Consider the following 22173-nt stretch of genomic DNA (forward strand, 5'->3'; position numbering starts at 1 on the left):
TCTGAAAAACCACCAGGCAAGCATTTTTCTCGTTGGAATTTAGATGTTACATGCAGACTTTCTAAACACAATTCATGTGAGGATGCAATATAGAAAGATTTACAATTTCTATTTGCTAGACATACAAAATATCTTCTAGAATTAAGTATATCAAGTATCCTATGCTTGGAATATGTAAAACAAACATAAACAAACAATACCAAACTCAAAAAGGATGAGTATTCTTTCCTGACACTCAAAAACAAGAATACGAACCTGCAGCATCTCTGTTATCTCCTTTGTTTTTAAGAAATTTCAACTGCCATTCTGGCAGGCATTATAGTGGAAAAACTTCTAATGGCGTACGCTTGTAGTGAAATAGAGGTGAGGTGATGACACAATCTATCACAACTGAGGGTTTAAATCCAGGTGGATAGAAACTATTCTGGTTTGCCAGAATACACCCCTTTATCAATCAAGACTAGGCTTTATTATAATCGACATCTATGAAACAAAAAAGGAATTTACTCTAATCTAGTTGGCAGTATTTCAAACTGCCATGCTATGACAATAAATTAAATCTAATAACTGGGAATATATATCTCCTTACAATTTAACAAAAGAAAATCTGTTCTTGATTATAGACTAAACAAAACAAAGGTTTCTCCTTGGTACCAGGATGCATAGATAGACATTTCTCCAAAAATAAGTGCAAGAGAACCCCATTCCAATCCTAGCGAATAGATCCTTCACACATGAGCAGAAGACAAGATGAAAGTAGGCACCATCAAAAGGTGAAGAAGCACTCCTTGAATCAATAAAAAAGCACAGCTACAAGAATCCACTCAAAGGACATAGTTTGAGCTGAAGGGGGAATATAAGGCAAAAGCACAGTCTGTGAGATATTCTGGGCCCAATCCACTAGCATAAGGGTGGAAACTACATGTTCTGGAATAAGGACAGGTGTTCATCAATATATTGAGGAGGAGGGCTAGGTTATGAGAGATTCTGGGTCCAAAAATCATTATATAATATGCTCAGGTGGCGCAGTGGGTTATTAAAAATACCTATGGATCTACCATGGAGTAAGTGTCAAACTCAAAATGGTTTAAAATGGAATGGAAAGAGAGGATCAAGCATGTATAAAGCATGATGGGATGTTGCAACTGCACTTCTTGGTTAGTTTTGACCTACTAGGGTCAGAGAGTAGGATAGTAATCATTGGAAGGTCTTCTAGTGTTACAAGGACTATGGTCAGGGACTTGGGGAAGAAATTTGCAATTTGGAGTAAACTGTTTCCCATCACAAAGAAATATATAGTTTATTATTTGTTGTATAGGCTTTTGAAGTGTAAAGCTGGATTCTAAAATTTCAAGGTGAATTGCTAAGATTTTGAAGCCCTTTATATGAAATCCCCTATGTTACCCCAGGCTTCCGGGATGGGGGGACGTGGGGACGGGGAAACGGGTTTCCGGGACGGATTTTTTTCCCTTGGAGCAGGGTACAGCAGTGGGAATGGCTATATAAAAAGTAGGGAAAATTTTAAATATACAGGGAAATTTTAAATATTCATATAAAAACATGGATAACGCATGCTTATATAAATTATAGAACCTTAACATATAATGTTTGTATTAAATAATTTAACTTTAGAGTTCACATGAGAGTAGAAATCAAACAAATTATCAAAACTGAAACATTAATTTTATGGGACAGCCAAGGGAAAGGTTTCCAGAAGTTTCCAAGTTTCCGGGACGTGGGGATAGGGTCAATTTTTTCCAGAAACGCGTCCCCGGGTAACATAGGAAATCCCAGGCCACGCTGCAAATTTTATCACTGTTTAAAACCTTTTAATAAAGAGGCTTTTCAGTGGAAGCAATTTCAATGAATTGCAGCTAATCTGAGAGAATGGGATCAGTACACCTGTATTTGTTTTATTTTGTCCCATTTATTCTATAAGGCCTTCCTAGGAGCTAATATAATTTCAATTACTATTGTAAGATGGCTAAAATAATTTGAGACAGAATGAGTTAAGAATTTCAGAAAATCTAGAGATGGCAGGGATTCAACAAATCTAAACAACTCCATACATCAACACTTTCGGACAAATTAGAGATGTAACTTCAAACACTCTAGGGCAATGTCTGGTTATAAAGATTGAAGTAAATGGTTGAAAATAAATCAATTTAGGCTGTGTTTACTGTAAGGACTTATGTTAAAGTTCTTAAAAAGAGAGTTAGTTGAGTAACCAGTTTCTGCAAATGTCTACACTGTAATGTCCCCTGTCATTTAGTGCCTTAAAAAATAATTAATAATATTGCTAAAGCCTTCTTTTTGTTAAAGTCCCCAAAGGTTAAGGCAATCAATTAAAAAAAGGGGGACAAATTGTTTTTCTTAATCACTTAAGTTCCTATTTTTCAGTCATGGATGTGTGGCTAGTTTTAAAGTGGCTTTCGAGTTGATCTTTCCTCTTTATCAACTCAAGTTTATCTCAGCCAGCTCAGACACTTTGTTGACAAGGCGTGTAGGAGTGAAATTAGAAATTGCCACTGTTTGGTTTTCAAAGTTGGAAGAAAGCAAAAGTCTGCTTTTTTGGATCACTGAGAGAGAAAATGCATGAAGATGAAAGTATTCCTGATCAGCTATTATTATTTCTTTTTCTTTACAAATCATACACCTATTTCAGAATGAAACATCAATCCCACCGTTTCTTCTTCTTAGCAGAAGTTATTGAATACACTGTGGCTGGGAGAAGTTTCTTGGAGCCTTAACAGAGGTCTGCCCACCAAGAGGAATTGGTATTCTAGTATGGTCTAATTTGGACACAAATACTTAATTCCGTGAATTCGATAGAGTCCATTGACTATTACTCATTGATGTGTGAGTTATCTCTATGTCTGTTTAAATAAATTCTTCTATTATTGTTGTGAATCAATTTGTTTCAATTAGATAGAAGAATCTTGGTTAACTTGCAATCCCCCAAAGGAATGATCATTTCATACACACTGTAGTTTTACAGCATCTAAACTCAAATGCTTGCAACTCCACACTTATCACTATATAAGATAATATCTATATCAGAAATAATTATTTTCACAAATGATTCCACTGAAATAGTCTATTAAGTATCTGAAAGTAAATTTGACAAAAGGTTTCTAGCATGGATCTCGCAAATCTAGGGTGTGAAATATTGTTACCTCTGTTATGAACTGAGTAGAATAGTTTCAATCCTACTAATGACATGTTTCTTATTGGAACATTGAGGTCTGCTGGCTGAGAAGTAGGACAATGTATTTGTGTTAATTGTTTAGATGTTATCCAAGGTTTTCACTCCGAGTTTCAAGCAATGGTTTTAAGTAAAGATTGACAGTTGTATGTAATATTGATTATGGTAGGCATTTATTTTCCTCTTCCTGATGATGGATCACTTGAGTATGTTCCAAAACATCCAGCAAAAGTTCATACAGTGCAAACCAGAAGCTTATGTCAATTTATGTAAGACAAACATAGATGACAAATTCATGGTTAAAAGTTATTGCATATTTCTATAATTTATCCTTCAAAGATAATTTTCAGGTAAAGACTTTTCAAAAGAGTAATGAATGACCATAGGCATACACACTTATAGGAGTAAAATATATCTTTAACATGAATCTCCAACATCTAAGATGGCTCCCACAATTATTTATCTTTGTATGTTACAGATCTTTCAACCAAGCTTTTCATGGCTTAGTCCACAAGGTCTGAATATCAATTTTTGAGAGATTTTCATTATCTAATTGCTTCCAAGTTGTTATTGAGTTGACACCTTTCCAGCCTCCATTGCTGTCTTTCTCTAGAGACGCAAAAACAACTCTGCTTCTCCTTGCCCATCCTGCTTTCCCATAAGCATGGTATCCAAATCCCCCAGAATAGCACAGTTCAATTCCCTTTAACTTCCCACAAAAATCATTCAAATGATCATGACCCGTAAAGGCAGCCTTAACATCCCCTGCTTCCACCATTGTTTCCATAAATCCAGAATTATATGAAGCACAGCCTACACCCTCTTGTTTTATGCCTGTGATGTTAGAACTGCCCAGCTCCTTTACTTCTGGAAGAGGTATGTGAAAATATGCAAGCCCTGGAGCAGGTTCGGATTGTGTTGGTGGGATACTTGTATAATTTTCCTGCATTTATGCACTCAAAACATCGTTAGTACCCATTATATGATTACCAACTAGTATTTTCCTGGACAAAAATACTAATAGTTTATTATAATGGGTAAATGCATTTATATGTTAATTTTTCATTTTCCCAGTAAGCTGCCAAAAATGTTGGCATTTTTCGTTAAATTCTTCAACTGTCTTTCATCCTCCAAAATTAGTAAAGAAACCTGCAGTGATAATTCCTATGTTCAACCAAGTTTATGGGATGCAGGGATGGAGGGCACATTTTGGAGATGAATTTTTTGAGGCCATTTTTAGGAACAACTGGGGTTAAGTTATATATATATATATATGAAAAAAGAAGAAGCATTCATTATGCTGATATATACAGTACAGAATCCTTAAAACACAACAATATGGTTTAGAATAGCCAAAATGCGAACAAAATAAGAGGTGCAAAACACATAGGAGAGAGGTTTCTGAAGTAAATCTATCAAACGATTTGCAGAGGTGAGCGAAGACAAGGAAGGAGAGATATTGGATGATAGCAACTCTGCCAGGCTTGATGAAGCACGGGCCCTTTGAAATTTGCTTTTTGAGGTCAACGATGAGCTCAATGTAGTCTCTTATAAGGGTTTGAGGATGTCCGTTGGCCATGTCAACTTGGATATCTCAAATGTTGTTCCACGACCTGCACTCGTGTGGAATTTATTGCTTCTGAAGTTGAAAAGATAAAGAGTATGCAGTTATTGCCAAGTTATTGGGGATTTGAACCACTTTGGATAAGATTAAATCTTGGATTGGGTAAAATTGAGCTAGTCTCTCCTCAAAAGTTAATCTTTTGGCTTTGGGGTCCTTGCAAATTGTCTTCCAATCGAATTTTGAGAGCAGCAACATGCTCAAGGGAGGGGCCTAGTTTATGGGCGATGTAGGGGTTTGTATTAAGGTTTGAATGTCTGGTGTTGACCCCAGCTTGGAAGATATTAAAGAGGTTTCTATTTGGATATGGATGTTCAAATTTCCATGAGAATTGTGGTTGGGAGAAAGTTTCAAATTGATAGGTACTTGTCTTCAAATTTACGTAGCTCTAATCCATCTCTTGGAGGACAACTACCCTCCTATGCTGATATTTGTGCAATGATAGATCTTAGTAAGCCGATTTGGCAATCAATTAGGCTTTTTTCTATCATGGTCTATCATGGATGAGTGGCTACAAGAGTTTGTTGTGGAGTTTTCCAACCATTGCCCCATTGCAAATGGGACCCCCTCTTTTGCTCCTGGTCTTTTCCTTTTGGCTTTAGTTCTTAGTAGTTTTAGGCTTGGTCCTTTGAGGTTCCCCTCTCTTGAATGAGAATTGGTAAAATTGGCCAAGTTTGAAAAGTGATGTCCATGTGGCTCTTGGAATGGAAACAATTTGCTTGTTTGAGAATTGAATGTCTTGACATAATATTTTTAGAAAGTCTATTTTTAGTAAATTTTACTGCCTTCTAGATTGACCTTATTTTGACTTTCAAAACACTTACTATTTTTAGAAAGCCTATTTTTGGTAGGTCTATTTTGGAAACAAGTGAGCTTTGGTTGATAAAGAGACAAAAGGGTATCTATTTCTATATCCAAAAGAATGAGCAAACAAGGTAGTCAATCAAAAAACGGTTAAGCCTGGAATCACCCTTGAAATATCCAAAAGTGGAAAGGCGTGAAAAATAGTTGTTGCAGATTTCTTCCATCATGGACAAAATTCATGATCACTCAAAAAATCTTGCTTTGGAGAAAAATGGTTGTTGCATAATTCTTCCATTTTGGACTAAATCCATGACCACACAAAAAAATCCTGCCTTGGAGAAAAATGGTTGTTGCGGAATTCCTCCATCGTGGACAAAATCCATGACCACTCAAAATTTCCGTTGGCAAGAAAACTAGAGATCTTGGAAAAATGTCTTTTGTAACTCTCTCCTCCATGGAAGAAAAAATGGTTAAAGTGTTTGAAAATTTCTCCTTTATGGAAGAAAAAACGACTAAGTGTTGGAAAATGTTCCTTCATGGAAGAAAAAATGACTAATTGTTGAAAATTTCTCCTTCATGGAAGAAAAAATGATTTAAGTGTTGGAAATTTTCTCCTTCATGGAAGAAAAAATGGCCAAGTGTTGGAAACTTTCTCCCCCATATCTCAAATTTCACCCTCTTCAAGAGTGCACCCACGGTTGGAGAAATGATATGATGATAAACAAAAAAAGAAAATTCTTTGAAAACATAAGAAAAGGTGTAAGAAAGTAAATTTAAAGCATTACAAATGAAATTTGTGAGGAGAGAGAAAGAGACAATTATTGGAGAAATAAAATATAGTTCTAGAGAGAGTATGTGTAATAGGTCTATATGTTCCATTTTGAATTTATTGCACAATTCTTATATCAATTATTTCTAGTTCTAGAAATTCAAGAAAGATGCTCAAGTCTTAGATTCTAGTCCCAACATCAAAGACATCCAAGTACTAAGTGATCTAGCCATAGATGTTCAAAGTTCAAAGATCAAAGTTCAAATAAAAAAATCCAAAAACATGGCGAAGGAAGTTCAATATGAGGAAATTTGAGAGTGACATAATCATCAGCAAGGAACTCTAATCCATTTCATGGAGATAAATTTCTAAGCATGTACATAGAAGATGGGAATGTTCGAGGAGAGATTTTCAAAAAAGTCAGTGAATATTGGATCTTAGTTACAAAATGACGTGGTTGGAAAGGACTCGAGTTTACTTAATGGCACCTATTAATCTCTACCAATCCATCTAAGGTCTCCAAGTCAAACTTCTCTGCATTTAGGGAATGAAATCAAGAATAATCTATTCAAGGGAGACTGAGCTATTGAGTAATGGACATGCATAGTGGATATTTATTGCACCCACCCTCTTCTTGTGCAAGCATGCATTGTGGGAATTTATTATCCACTATGGTAGTGGATTTCTTATTGTATTCACATAGTTACCTTTTTTTGCCCCAACCCTAATTAGGGCTAATGTGGCACAATTTGGGCCATCGATTATTGTAATCATTTGGGCCATTTATTGTAATTGAGGACCTATATAAAGGCCTCACTACTTATTTGTAAAGGGAGGATTTTCTAAGATTGTTGCTATGAGCTACTAAGATAATAGAGTTTTCATTGAAGTTTGGTAAATACTTGATGTGCCTTGGTGCTTGCTTGTTCTCTTAAATTCCCTCATTTAGATTAAGTTTAGTTTGGCTAAAGTGTTGTGATTGCAATGGAGAATATGATGGTGTATTGATGAATTCATTTCTTTCATACTTTTGACATTTTAGTGATTCTAAATTGTTGTGCAAACTTTGCCTAAACCCATTTCATGCATATGTTTAACTTCTATCATTTGTATACATTGTTCTTTATGATGGTGTAAAAGGTGGTTTGAAAATCTTTCGGCATAACCCTTGAAGATTGCACTAGTTCATGCGTAGTTTTAGTATATCTTGGCGAAGCGGAGCTTAGTAAATTGAGGAATTTGTCCAATAGAATACTATTTGTTATCATCACTTCTCTTAGGATTAGAATAGAGTTCCTAAGCCCTATTCCATTTCATTCCCACATACTTTGTGAAAATCCAAAAAAAAAAAACTTCATTTCAAAACCTTTAGATAGTTCCCACATCCAGTGTGGCTTGAAATGAATTCGAGTAAAGATACATAAGACCCTTTGTAATCATCAGCATATCACATCAGCCACCGAGCTTATCCACAGTCAGGATCTAACGTTGAAGGAACCTATGATTTTCTAGTAATCTTAGCATACATGAGACTTTATTCAAGAGAGGATAAGATATTTTTGTATTTTGTTCTACTATTTGGTGGGTCATAAAACGCACATCAACAAAGCTCAATTATGAATATCTTCCCATTAGATGCTTTAATTATAGGAAGGTCGGTCATATGGCCATAGACTGCTCTTAGAATCTTGTTGTTTACATTGAAGGTAGGAAAGATGGAAGGGGCTTGAGGAATAGAAATCCTAAGGACATTAGAAAAGGCACACAAGAGGCATTAAGTAAGTATGTCAACATGGCAGGTGAGCACCTCCTTAAGTCGCATAAGAAAAGAAGATTTTATGTTGGAATATGCAAGGCCTAAATGGTTTGAAAAGAAGATTCTTGCTTAAGTGCTTGGTGGAGGTAGCGTTATAGCCTTCTCAAACATCGCCCCATTGCAAACGAGGAACCCCTACATTTTTGCGCACTTAGTCATTTGCTTTTGTGTCCCTAGAAGTTGTGGCTCAATTCCCTAAAGTTACTATTGTTTTGAATGAGCATTAAATAATTTATGTTAGTCTAGAAGTGGGATGTCATCTACCTTTGGGTTCAGAGCTTTTGAAGGAATAATGAATTTGGGAATAGTGAATTTGGTCAAGTATGAAAAGGGAATTGATCTTTCAAAAGGAATGCCAAAATATTATTGATCATTTTGATGACCTTACTATTTTTGCAAACTATAATTTTTGTTAAGTTTTATTGCACCCCCAATAGGCCTAATTTTGATTTTGGAAGAACTTACTATTTTTATCAAGGTGTATTTTTATTAAGTTTAATTGTGTCCCGGATTGGTCTAATCTTGTATTTAAACAAACTTACTATTTTTTGAAGTGAAATTTTTGGAAAGTTTATTTCTAGCAACTAATGACAATTGACACAAAGAAACAAAGAAGTAACCGGTTCTAAATCTGGAAAATGAACAAACAAGGCAGTTGATCTAAAATTTTCTAAGCTTGAGAAGTTAGAACATCCTTGAAAAATGTCCAAAAGAGGAAAGGACATGAAAAACATTGAAAATTCACTACATATGGGTAAATTCCTTAGTCTCATCCCAATGAATACCCAAAGTAGAGAGACAATGAAAAACAATTAAGTACAAAGAAATTCCATTTTCAAGCCCAATAAGTGCCCAAGAGGGGGGATTACAAGATGCCGAGGAACTTGTTCAAACTAAAAAAATAGAGAGACAATGAAATCAAATTAAGTACAAAGAAATTCCATTTTCAAGCCTAATTAGTGCCTAAGAGAGAGGATTACAAGATGCTGAGGAACTTGTTCAAACTTAAAAAATCCTTCCCCAAGACTAATATGTGTCCAAGGATCTGGATTCTCTATGTCTATGTAATCACAAGGAAAACATTCTATGTTGTTAAATTTGCATCCAAGCTGGAGAAAGCAAGGAACAATCAAAATGGTTTAAGTATAAAAAAATTCCCTTCCCAAGCTTCAAGAGTGCTCATGAGCGTTGATTCCAAGCATAGAGAGAATTTCTCTAAAACACACAATTCATCCCCCATACCCAAAGTGCACCCATTGGCACTTGTTCTCTATAATCAACGAATTCCTCTAAAATGGAAAAAAATCCTTCACTACGACTAAAGAGTGCTCTAGAGAACCATGTAAGATGAGAGAAATAAAGGTATAAATCAGAGATTCAAAACCCCTTCAAGAGAATTTAATGTAGTTGAAATTAACCAATTGTTAATTCAATGAATTTTCTATATAAGAGAGGTTTCATTTCGTTTTCACACATCGAGTTGAATAATCAGAGTTTAAGGGCGTTGGTTTTGACAAGGAAGAGGCAATTTTATAGTGATTTTTAAAACCAAGAAGTTTTCTTCTTCAACCTTAAATATCATTCTGAGTTTGAAATGAGATGTACATATGCTTTTTATTATTTTAATTCTTGGACACCATATTTATTCTTGTCTTGTAGTAAAAAGGTGGAAAAATCCAAAGGATCAAGCTTGTCAAGGTAGACTTTGATAAAATAATGAGTTGGAGGGATTTCTTTCAAAATCATAGATTATATCCAAATGGGAGGAGGTTGGCGACACAAACCTAGGAGGTCCAAAAATGGATGAGCTCAATAGAAGGATGCTTGGCCACAAGGAATATTATCCAATGTTCTTAGCGAAGAAAATATTAAGAAGTGGGATTGTGGCAGCAATTGACTTTCCTCTTACCACCTAGTGTCCTAACCTAATTATAGAATGTGCAAAGCATTATAATTTAGAGCACAAGGTAATTCAGGCTCTACAAATCTCACTATCTTGCCAATTATTGAATCTTTTGGAATTTCAATGTACCAGTCAATTATGTACACTGTACATAACGAAAGAGACAGTGTTCCTTAGGGTCTATAATATTGGGATTGACAATTGTGATGAAGTTACAAAGAATAAGTGGTTGCAAAAGCCCAAGGCTCGTCATTTCAAATGTCCCAAGAAGATTTTCTAGTTGGATCTCAAGCAAGACAATGGTGACCTTGTGATCTTACTAAGTAGAATCATGACATGTCCACAGTCTTGCATTTTCAAGCCATGAATATGGTATTTTAATAAAGAAGTGACAGATGGAGTCAAGGTTGTAGATTGGACAAGAATGAACAGTAATAACTTGGACGAGCGATTCGGAAATTTAGAGCATTCCAAGGCCTTTTTATATGAGCTTCTACATCGTATACATAATGGAAAGGGTAATCGAATTTGAAGTATTTTGATGCTAAGGACCCATAGGATGTGGTTCAAAGCAATTAAAGATGCACAAATGTTATCCTCAATTGCACTTGTATAATGCGCCTGATTACTTGAGAGCCAATGACACATTTTCCATGCATATTGTCAAGTTTCTTTAGGTTGGCCTTCACTCAAAGTTGTCAAAGCAAGCAATGAAGTTAGTGAGAAAGTACAAGTCGTGGTTTATAAATTTCTCATCATTCTCTTATATCTAGCTTTAGGGATTCTCTTCTTAGCCCAACGAACTTCCAAGTTATCCAACTGGTAAAATGGTGTTTCTAGGAGTCATGAGCAATTGACATCTAATGAGAAAATAAAAAAGAAGAGGAAAGGTGGAATAGAAATCTCAATCATCATGGGAACTTCTAATGAAGTACGTCACTACCAATAGAAAAGAAGTCAATGGAGGAATTGCAGTTTTATCATCTCACATTTCATACAACAATGATGGATTTAGATCCTTACAAACAAATGAGGATTTCAACTGGTAGAAGGTACAAACATAAGATACATCTTGAGGATTATTAGGCCAATGCCAAAGATGAATTTGAAGCTAGGAAGAGAATGTATTTCAGGTTACCTCTCAGAATGATCAAACATAATCCATCTAGTACTAGATCAAGTGTTAGAAGATTCAAATATGATTTAGCTTGAGTCTAAGGAGATAAATAAGACGATATAGCCCCCTAATGGGATTGGGCCTAAAGAAATAGATCTTGATATGTTATAGACTAGTCATGAAATTCAAAAAGTGTTAGATTGAACATAAGGTCAATGATTGAAGACAAATAATGCCCCCTTACTTTAAAATCCTGATGGGACATCAAGAGCCATGAGATGGTAGAACCGAGAAATCATCAGAAGTTGGGGAAAAAGAAGATCCAACAAAAAAGAACGTGAGAAAGGGAAAAGCAACACCTAGGAAGAGTGACCGAAGAAATCTTTAGGTGATCCAAAAGCCTCCATAATAAAGACAAAGCTAGAGATAGAAGTATAATCACTTGTCAATTCCTCAAGCATACATGTATTTGATACTTTTATGGGAGAATAGATTGGGACCAATAAAAACATGCTCACAAGACCAAATCACTCTACTAGTGCATGATAGGCAAAGTATCACTACTTTCTAAGAAGTTAGCCAACAAAGTAATGAAGATCAAGGCCCTCCTACAAAAACAAAGCTCCAATTTCAAGAATCTCAAAAGGCAATGTTAGATAAAGAGTTAGTAGAGCCAAAGATTCCAATGCTAGAGGAGTGTTGTAAAGAGATAATACTGAAACAAGAACAGATACAAGTGTATTATCAACATTCAACGACTCTAGAATGGTTGAAGGAGAGGATTCAAAAGGATCTTGGGGAAGAAGTCATTCCTACAATGGAGTTATAGGAATTTTTTAACCAAATTAAAAAACTAACACAAAGAGGAACGTAAAGAAATTCTCCAAAGTTACTAGGTATGAGTTGAGATCTAGAACTTTACATCTAACAGTGTCAAAGGCTGACAAGGCCAAAGATGAGATAATCCCAAAAAAGTATTATATGACTACAACTGACTTAGGGAGTGCACCCAAGGAATAGGTGATCGAGGAATTTGGTTATTCTGCCCAGACACTAAAGAAACAAATGAAGAGAATAGATGAGAAATACTAAAAATTAAACAATGAGAACAAGGCTTTGTGTGGGTATCTATAATCATGTCTAACAAATCTTGTTGGACAAGAAGATCAAGAATTTGTCCTCCTCCCCCAGCCTACAACTCTTCCAAATGAATCAATGGATGACATTGAAAGAACATGGAAAGTTACACAAGGCACTAAAAAGTGGGTGAAGAACATTTGTGATGTTGCATATAAGTTTGTTGAAGATTTGACTCTAATGCATGGAAGAACTTTAGCTATCCTTTGCAGGATAAAGTGTGTGGATCGAATATGGGAATATATACATGTCTACTAGAACAAGACTATCCCACACTTAGAGGCTTTGATAGAGATTCCTAAGAAAACACTGATGGATGCAATTGTAATAAGAGAACGAGGCATCTAATTTCTCCTAATGGTATGGCATAATGGTCACGAGGAAGGAACTATTTGAGAAGTTTAATGCAGAATCAGTTTAACTAAGGAATCTTGATTGGGATTTGGGAACATTTAGGAAGGAATCCTCAATGCAATTGAAGTATTGTTCACAAAGAGATTAACTTATGAAGAAATGATAGAAAATGGCTTGAAGGACAGATTGGAAGAATTCTTTAGCACACATTCCTTTTCGGAAGATGAATTGGAGAATATCTTTGTATTCTCAAATGTTATGTATAGGATTTGACTTTAGTGCCAAAATGGGAGAACTTTAGCAAGTGTGAAAATGTTACAGCTATCATGGAGTTAAAGCACAAAACAGTGCCAAGTGTGTGTTGATGAGCTAAAAATAGTCATGTCTAGATTCTCCACTTTCAAAGAAAGGAATCAAGCATAATCTATTATGTGTGAAAGCATTAAATGCTCAGTGGGAATCTTGTCTCATAAATGGTCAATTCAACCCACTTTCTTGATAGTGCACAACCTCTCTTCTCATTGGTCCATATGGGTCCACTATATAAGGATAGAGAATCTCTCCTTGGCTAGACCATAATTAGGGTTGATGTGGAATAGAGAAATTCCTTGGCCAGACCATAATTAGGGTTGACGTGGCAAAATTTGTGCTTTTGATTCTGTTTAAGTCTAGGTCGTTCATTGTATTTTGGAAACTAGAAAAGGGTTTGCCCCATCTTTTATAATAGAGTGAACTTTGGGAAATTCTTGCAATAAGCTACTAGAATAAAAGTTTAGCTCATTGAACTTTTGTGATTGCTTGCTTTGTTTTCGGAGTTCGCATGCTTTCTTGTTCCTTAATATATTAGACTTGCTTTCAAAGTTGTTAGAGCAAGGAGATTGATAATGTTGTGGTGAGATCATTTTGTCATACCTCTTTGTAACTAGATGATTTCTATGCTTAATGTAAGGTTAATCTGAACCATTTATGCAGATGCTTAACTTTGATCTCTGAAAGTGCATTGTTTTTATGATGGTGTTCAGTTGTGGTGTGGAATATTTAACATGACCTTTGGAGGTTGCACACCCTTTCTATAGTTGTTGATTTTGGTGAAGAAAAGTGTGGTAGATTTCACCTCAGCAATCATTGTCTTTTAAGTTCTTAGTATTAGAATAGGACTTCTCAATCCTTACTCTCTTCATTTTGAGTACATTTTGTGAAATACTTTGAAATACTCTTCATCGCCAAATCTTTTGAATATCTCCCAAAGGCACAACTGTCAAAGTCATCTTGAAATAAATTACGTAAGTCCCCCCTTGGATTACCAACATACAAACAGGCTCCTCTCCATCACAGAGTTACATGTTTGCTGTAGGAACCTTGGAGTCATCTCTATAATCTTTTGCAGTGCAAGTATATGAAAGGTCTATGTTCAGGAGAGTATATAGTGTCTATTAGTACTTTATTCTGTGTTGGTGTGCTCGTAAATCATCCATCAACAGGTAGAAGGCCTGGATTTGTTGCTAATGCAGGAGACTAGAGTGGAGTCTTCTGTAATGATCGAGATGATTTTAAGCTTCTGGAAAAACGAGGAATGGCTGGTTGTGGATGTTAGAACCATATCTGGTATGGCTGTGGTTCAAAATAAATTTAGATTCTCGAGGGTGTTGGTTGAAGAGAGATCATTGCTTATCTATAAAGCTCAAAGATAATCAAGGGCCAAACAGTGTGGTCCTTACTAACTTCCAAGGCCCCAGTGTGGAAAGAGATAGGATGTTTTTTTGGGATAAACTGAAAGAATTTAGGAAGAGGATAAGAACGATAACTGAGTGATCAAGGGTGACTTAATGTAATTCTATACCTTCAGGAGAGGCAAGGCATCAAGCTCTAAAGCACCTTAGGCTCAATAAAAAATCTAGAGAATTCCATGAAGATTTTTCCTTAACTAATGTTATTCTCAAGTTAAGATGGTTTACTTGGAGTAATAGAAGGATAGGGGCAGAGAGTATTCTTTGTGGATTGGACAGGTTCCTTGAATTCAAGTTGATTGTCTTCTGTCTGCTTTGTTTCGGAAGTCCTACAATTTGGAGGTTCAGATCATTGGCAAACTCCTCTTAATTGTCACCCCAAATCAAAAGTCCTTAGGGATCTCTTTCAAGATTGAACTTTTTGGTATAATATCTTGATTTTTAGAATGCTTTGGAAGGATGGTGGAGTATGGATGTTAAGTGGAATTAGAAACATGTAGAGGTCATGAAACTCAAAAGAGTCTAGGAAATTGGCAAGAGCATGGAGGAGGATGTTTGGAGAGTTGTGTCGGAGTGCAGGCGGAGAAAGGTCATGATGAAATGTTGGAATCAAACCTTTATAGCTCTTGTTCCCAATAGAAAAAATACAAAATTCTTCGATGAATTTAGGCCGATTGCCTTATGTAATTGTATTTATTAGATTGTCACAGAGGTGATGGCATCTAGATTTAAGAAGTGTATAGAGCTCATCGTTTTAGAGAAGTGAATTGGGTTATTTCATAGGTAGGTGAATCATTGACGGGATTATGATTGCTCATGATCTAAGTTGCCGGTTCGGATTTTGGTATGGATGCGGGTTCGAAATTTGTCCAAATATTTTTTGGGTTGGGTTCGGATTCGTCCGTACCAAAACATATCTTTTTAAAAAAATGTGTGTGTGTACAACAACAAATAAGTCCATACACCACTCTGCTAATAGTAAAGCAACATAGGAAAATACACAACCATATCTGTGTTTCAAAATAATAGGATATTAATTACATCATTTAGCCATACATACAACATCATACACTTGCTTTGCATACATGGACATATTTCCATATCACGGGACAGTTTGAGAATGAAAGGACTCATCAAAAGATAAGTGCAGTTATCTGATATTTTTTTTTAATATTGGATAGAGGATTTCTAACCAAGCTAGATCAAAAGTTGAGATTCAGATTTAAAGCCCTGGATTCGAAGAATATATCATAGTTTTTAAAAAGAAATTCCTCTATAATCGTCGATTTGGACTTCACCAATTGTCAATTTGGATTTCCTCTATAAGAAAGCTTTCATTTTCACTCACAAACGCATAAATGACATATAAACCATATTGTTTGGCCTTTTTGGTGGTCACTTTTAGGGTTGGGAGGATCAAATAAACCAAATTAGGCAAAAAAACACTTTAAAAAAGTAAAAACAATTTGTTTTGACACCAAATTCAGCTTGGGTTCAGCTGCTGGTCAGAAATATTTTCAAAATTCGCTCTGAATTCTGCCCAGATTCCTCTGACAGAATTTGCAGTGAATATATGGCTCTCTAGGAGAATTTGGACAGAATTTGACAAGGACCAGACTTTGGACAGAATTGAACCAGACTTTGAGGGTTGCTGGAGAGAATCTGGTAACTTCTCCATTAAGACAAGGAAGATAGAAGGTATGGTCTGAAACTTGAAATTAATAAGGCCTAAAATTACATTTATTAAGATTTCCTTATCAAGGTAACAAGAAGGTTTGAGTTTATCTTGGAGTGATATAATTGGGTCGATTGAATCTCCACTGTCTTATCCAGGGCCAATCATTGGAGTTGCTCAAAAATTCGTCAATGCAGTTAGGTCTTTGAGGCAAAGTGATCCTTTGTTCCTATTTTTTTAAGTGTAGAAGTTCTGGGTCCTGCTATCAAAGAGGAGGTAGAAGTGGGCTAGCTGAGGGGGCTTCAAGTTGTAAGCAGTGTCCTCAATGTGACTCACGTGCAGTTTATTGATGATAGTCTGCTCTTCAAGAAGGCTTCGGCTAGGGAGCCAAGATGAATAGAAATGGTGCTTCAGAATTATGAGTTGCCAGCTTGTCAAATGATTAACACTAATATCAGTCATTCCCTGAATTATAGTCACTGATTTTTTCAATAATTAAATTGTAAGTTTTGTCAATGCCTTTTAGTGCCAAAGAGAAAAGAATGGGATTTAAAGTTCGGCTTAACATGGCAAGTTATAAGAGTGCCAAGTAAAACATGACAAGTATCAAGTATGTGGAAAAACAGAGTAGGAAGCAAAATATAAGTGCTAGAGTACTAAAGTTCAAATGATTAGTACAAAGCACTTTTTATCCTATCGAATTACTGATAGAACCATTTATTGTGAGAAGCAAGAATTGTGAAATCAGTACCAGTTTCAATTGGCCAAATTAATAGTACTTTAGGAGCAATCCTCAGCGATAATTGAGTACTCCCTAGGCTGAAGAGTTCCTGCTACTGATGAAGAAGCTAGTAAGAATCAAACCGGTTGCAAATACACGTACCAATTTGCTTATTATTGTTGATTCTAAAATTCTGTGTGTTTTTCTCCCATTACAGGTTGATGTAAAAACTTAGAATTGAGGACATGCTCCAGCCGGTCCCCTGATGGAATCATTAAAAACATAACTATGATGAGGCAGCATGAGACAATCTTGTCAAGGCAGGGATTGTTAAGTGAATCCATGCAAAATCACCTTCTTCACTATGGATTAGACAATTTGTTGGGTAATGGAAAACAAGGTATACAACACATATACTCACAATACAAGGTGGAGCTGTTTCTGCATTGTTTCACAGTTCCTAACTGGTGGTTTATTGTGGCTGGCACATTTTTCATTAACCAGGATGTGACAACTAAATATCTGTAAATGCCTTGCGTCAAAGGGTTTAAATTCCTTCCAAACAGTTTGGATTGAATTTGATTAAGTCCACGAGTTACTAATGCTGGTTTAGGCAATTCTTTAACCCAAAATAGTAAAATGCCCATATCTCTCTATATAAGTTAGAGCTTGGCTGACTAGATTCAATGGAATCATTAAGAGCCCCAGTTTTAACACGGTAAATACCTAAATTAGCAGTATGTATATATGATGCGGCCCTGGGACTTGAAACGTATTCCAAGTATTTCTATTTTCTCTGAAAAGAAGTGATCAGTCTGATAATTAAGATGGCCTAGTTTACGAATTGACAAAGGTGAAGATACTAAACCTCACTTTGTGGCTACCATCGAACATCAGGTGGACCGCAATGCTAATGCCAGGGAAAACAAGATACTATAAAAGACAATATTCGGTAAGAACATATGCCTCAAATTAAAATTTTATAATAATAGTTGGAAACAACTGACACGCCAAAATCCAAATTGTGCTAAATACAGAGATTCTGGAGAAGATTACCTGTAATTTGGCTGAGGTTTCTTTGAACCAGGTTTGTTGAGAGGGCTTGATCCAACCATAGCCACTTATACTAGGATCAGTTGAGTAGTCTCCACTGTCAACAAAATACAGGTTGAGAACGCTTTTGCCCTGCAGAGCCGAACCTGCCACTCCCATTACTTCCAAGTTATAATTTCCAAAACCATCAATTTCATTATGGGTGTCAGGATTAAGCTTGGAGAGTGTGTAATTCATGGACACAATATGCTTCATCACGCCTTCCCGGTTTAAAGTAGCTGATTCCTGGTCATGATTTCCCAAAACAGCCGCCCACGGAAGTTTGGCTGCGACTGCTGCGTCAAATGCTGCGTTGATAGAAGCCGCAGCATTTGATGTATCCAACCCATAGATATTATCGCCTACTCATCACACCATCAATACAAATTTTAACATCTTACCCAAAATGATGAAGAAGAAAAATGTAGGTTGCAAGTTCGTCTAAGTACCTGTGAAAACAATAAGATCTGGCTTCTCTGCTTGAATCATTCGATTGACAAAAGCAGTTGTGTTGAGGTCAGAACAGGAGGGGTACTGAGAGGGCAACACATTTAAACACTTAGTGCTTTGGCCATTTGCATAATGCATGTCTGCTACCTGCAAGCGTAAACATGGCACATTTAATTCATGTTTAAAACTATTTTAAACATATAAGGCAGGGTGCAGGATGTGTATGATTTGCCTGTAAAATTTTCAACTCCCCATTGCTTTTAAACCGGAGAGGCAACGGTGTTGCTTGTGACACCACCCACCCAATAAGGCAAATGAAAAAAAATTTGCTCTGCATATTTTTGGCAGCCATTAATCATAAGCCCCTCGACCCGCTTGTGATCAGCTATACGTGGTGAGGTATGGAACAAGGGGCATTTGTATGTACAGAGGTCTACGCATATTGTGAGTATGGATAATAAAAAATCATGGCGATGGATTTGACAGGACCTGCCTAGGAGTCTCATTCGTTAGAGATTGAATCCGATATTTTAAGCAACGATCAGGCGATTAATTCGAAAGTATAGTGGTAATCTTTGGTATCGCCTATCATGATTATGTTGTGCCGCGACAAATGTATCGAAATCTTCTGAGAAGACAAGAAAATGGGCATTATCTCCTTGATGGAACAGTGAAAACAGCTTTGGTGTGTCCGAAAATATCGGGTTCTACTGTGAAGGAAAAACCCAAGAGACTCTAGATTCTACATAGCCAAATACGCTCAAATTGTCTTTGTTAGTCAATGTTGGTGTGGAGTTTTCCGAATCGCCTTTTATCTTGATCTAAATTTTATAACTGATTATATTTCTTCTATTTCTCTTGGTTGCTACGACCCAATTAATTAAAACGTGAGCTACTTCAAATTATATATCAAGGTGGTAAATTTGAAGGCTAATTTTAATAATTTTAAATGTTATTTAAACTGTGTAAAAAATAATAATTTTGCAGTCTTTGTTTGAATCTCTTAATTTTAAAGAGAGTTCCGTACTCGTAATTTAACAAATTTTCAAGGATACTAATAATTACAACTTATTCTTTATCAATCTTAGAAAGTTAGAACATATGTTCAAAGGTGGATAAGTTTCAAATCTCGAATTTTAATTAAATAAAATTTACAGATCACAGTTCATTTCTGGCCACAAATTCAAGCATGCACACCTACATATATAAGGGTGAATAGAAAAAATGACATCACTTAAGTATATTCCTAACATTTACATAACAATATAATTAAATTAAACACAAAGTACATACTTTTAATCTATTTATATTCACATTTAATTGTTCAACAAAGTACATACATTTAATCTATTTATATTCACATTTAATTGTTCATAGTTAAACTATCATATCAACCCATTAATTATTTTACACAAAGCATGTAATCATTCATTAACCTCCATATGAGCTTAATAAAGAGCTTAGACTAGTTGATGGAATTTGATGTAAGTTAAATAATGTGTATTTGCATGAGGAATGCAAGAGGGTGGTATAAATCATTGTTTAATGTGATGTCTCCAATGCTATTACATAATATTTTTATTTTTATGATCGACAATTAATGTGTTATTTCTTAGGCTCACTCTCATTTTAATTTTTTTAGCTTGTTGGTCTGGAAACATTTTTTTGTAATCCTTTGGGAAGCTTCTACGAAGCTCTTTATAAGGCCAACTTGTAGGTTCTTGTAGGCATGTGATTTGGATTATTTCTTTTGTATCGTGAATTCTTGTTGGAGTTCTAGGTCTCTCGCCATTATGGAAGTGAAAGATCTTCTCTACTTGTCTCTCACAGTTTTAGTGGGATTCATCCCTCACCCTATTCTATCCTTTATGCTACTTTGCTTGGATTTACATCTTTCTCTGGGAATATAATCGTGTGTCTCAACGACAATTTGTTAGATCGTTGTGTTTGGCATGCATTTTGAATTTGACAAATATTTGGCATTTAGTGATTAATATTTATTTTTGCATAGTTGAATCTCACACCAACGCTCTCTTGTTCAGTGTCCCACTTCCATTGTGTGTTGTATCTCTCTGTACAGAAATTTTTTGGTCATATAACTCCTCCAACTTCATTGTACATTACTTCTTACCTTATCTTCATTTGGAAAATTTGGTCTCCTTCCATCACCTCCCTTTCCATACACAATCTCATATTCCCCATACTCCATCAGAGCATATCTCCTTCACTGTATAATTCCACTCTCCTTCCACCTTCACTCACACCTCTCTATCTTTTGTACACCTTCCTCTCCCTCCATACCCACCATCCCCTCCCTTCGTATGCAACACTTCATTCACGATACTCTCTCCTTCGCCTATAATTAGTCATACGATCTAACTCCACACCAAATGCAAAAATCAAGTACGACTATTTTTCCCCCCACCATACACCAAGAGGAACTCTTGGTACATTACAATAGTATCAAAGCTGGTGATCTTGCAAGCTTGTTGGTAACATTGGATGTTGCGAAGATCTTGATCAGTAGGAAGGATGGGTGAATCAAGCATTGAGATGATGCAACTTCTAAGGGAGCTAACAAGAGGACCAAAACAAGCGAGTGAAACTTTTCTAAATGAATAATAGAAGCTTGGTGAGACCTTGGTGAAAGGGCAAAGATCAAATTGGCGAGACCCTTTGACTTTTGATAGAAGGAAGGATAAATGGAGGACACAATGGACATCATGATAATTCTATCTATTGGAAATGGAGAGAGTAATTGAGAGGGGAGGGATATTTCAGTTACTACAAAACAAGACCCTTGTCCCTAGATGTCAAATCAAACTTTTCATTGATCATGCAATATTGTTTAGCTCGATTATAACTAATTCAATGTTGTAACTTGGTTAACATAGCAATCTTATGAATATTAAATTGTTTTAACCTTTAGTAACTTAGTTGCAGAAACATAAAGCATTAAGCAAATAATAGGAACATAGATAACACCAAGATTTAATGTGGAAACCCAATTTGGGAAAACCACCATGCAACTACTCACAATATTTTTCACTCTTATGAAGTGAGCCTTGTTAAGAGCCAACCCTATTAAAGGTTACAATACATACTGTTAAATATGACCTTGTTAGAGGATTTAGATCACCCTATTAGGAGTGGCCTGATTAGAGGTCTTCAAACACTTTAATCTTAAAATGTCACCTTGTTAAAGGATTTATAAAATGACTGATAAGTCAACTCAATTAAGAGATTTCTTTACTGCTACAATGGTTAGAAGGTAACAACAATTTATGAAGCAACTTCCTTTGCAGATTCAAATCTCTGTTTTGGCTTGACCTCTTGAAACTTACTAGTCAAAATAATCTTTGCAGCTTATCTTCCATACTTTTACGCTTTGCCTTCGCTCATATATCCATCTTATTTTACTTATTTCACTTATTCCACTTACATATTTATCCTCACCACTTGACCTTTCATATATATCATAAACTTTGATGGGCTAGCCTAAATACCTTTTCAAATAATCAATAAACATCCAAATAGTCGGCCTTAAACAATTAATTATAGGCAATTTTATTTTGTTGTCACTCAGTCAATACTAGGATTGAATGTTTGGTTCACACTAGAAGTCCTTTGATACCCAACTGCTCAATTAACACTTCAAGCATGATATCCTTCATTAACTAACTGCTCAGTTAACATTGAAATGATCTTCATTATTTGATTGCTTGGTCAATACTAAAACTACTTGGTTAATACACCAATCCTTCATTTCTCGATTACTACTG

The 22173-nt window shown here is 35.7% G+C and overlaps 1 protein-coding gene across 2 annotated transcripts; it reads right to left on the reverse strand.

The window, feature by feature from the left end:
* Positions 1 to 3501: 3501 nt before the first annotated feature.
* LOC149547754 (putative inactive purple acid phosphatase 29) lies at positions 3502 to 19222 on the reverse strand. Of its 2 annotated transcripts, none has more exons than XM_089791819.1 (4): positions 18881 to 19222; positions 18391 to 18538; positions 17906 to 18303; positions 3502 to 4148 (listed from the first exon to the last, which is right to left on the reverse strand). In XM_089791819.1, the coding sequence occupies exons 2-4, from the start codon at positions 18527 to 18529 to the stop codon at positions 3702 to 3704; spliced, it is 984 nt and encodes a 327-aa protein (XP_089647945.1). In that variant the 5' UTR covers positions 18530 to 18538; positions 18881 to 19222; the 3' UTR covers positions 3502 to 3701. The 2 variants fall into 2 exon arrangements, with proteins under 2 accessions (XP_089647945.1, XP_089647944.1); XM_089791818.1 differs by lacking the exon at positions 18881 to 19222 and adding an exon at positions 18624 to 18784.
* Positions 19223 to 22173: the final 2951 nt, after the last annotated feature.

The sequence above is a fragment of the Cupressus sempervirens genome, chromosome 7 (assembly GCF_028749045.1).
Source record: "Cupressus sempervirens isolate cs-2001-9-10 chromosome 7, ASM2874904v1, whole genome shotgun sequence".
Taxonomy (NCBI): domain Eukaryota; kingdom Viridiplantae; phylum Streptophyta; class Pinopsida; order Cupressales; family Cupressaceae; genus Cupressus; species Cupressus sempervirens.

Bases quoted from the DNA above. Each gene is read 5' to 3' on its own strand.
- LOC149547754 (XM_089791818.1), bottom strand. From the start codon at position 18,743: ATGGCTGCCAAAAATATGCAGAGCAAATTTTTTTTCATTTGCCTTATT. The intron at 18,539-18,623 runs GCAAATCATACA...TTACGCTTGCAG, and splicing joins GGGAGTTGAAAATTTTACAG to GTAGCAGACATGCATTATGC. The intron at 18,304-18,390 runs GTACTTAGACGA...TGTGATGAGTAG, and splicing joins AGATCTTATTGTTTTCACAG to GCGATAATATCTATGGGTTG.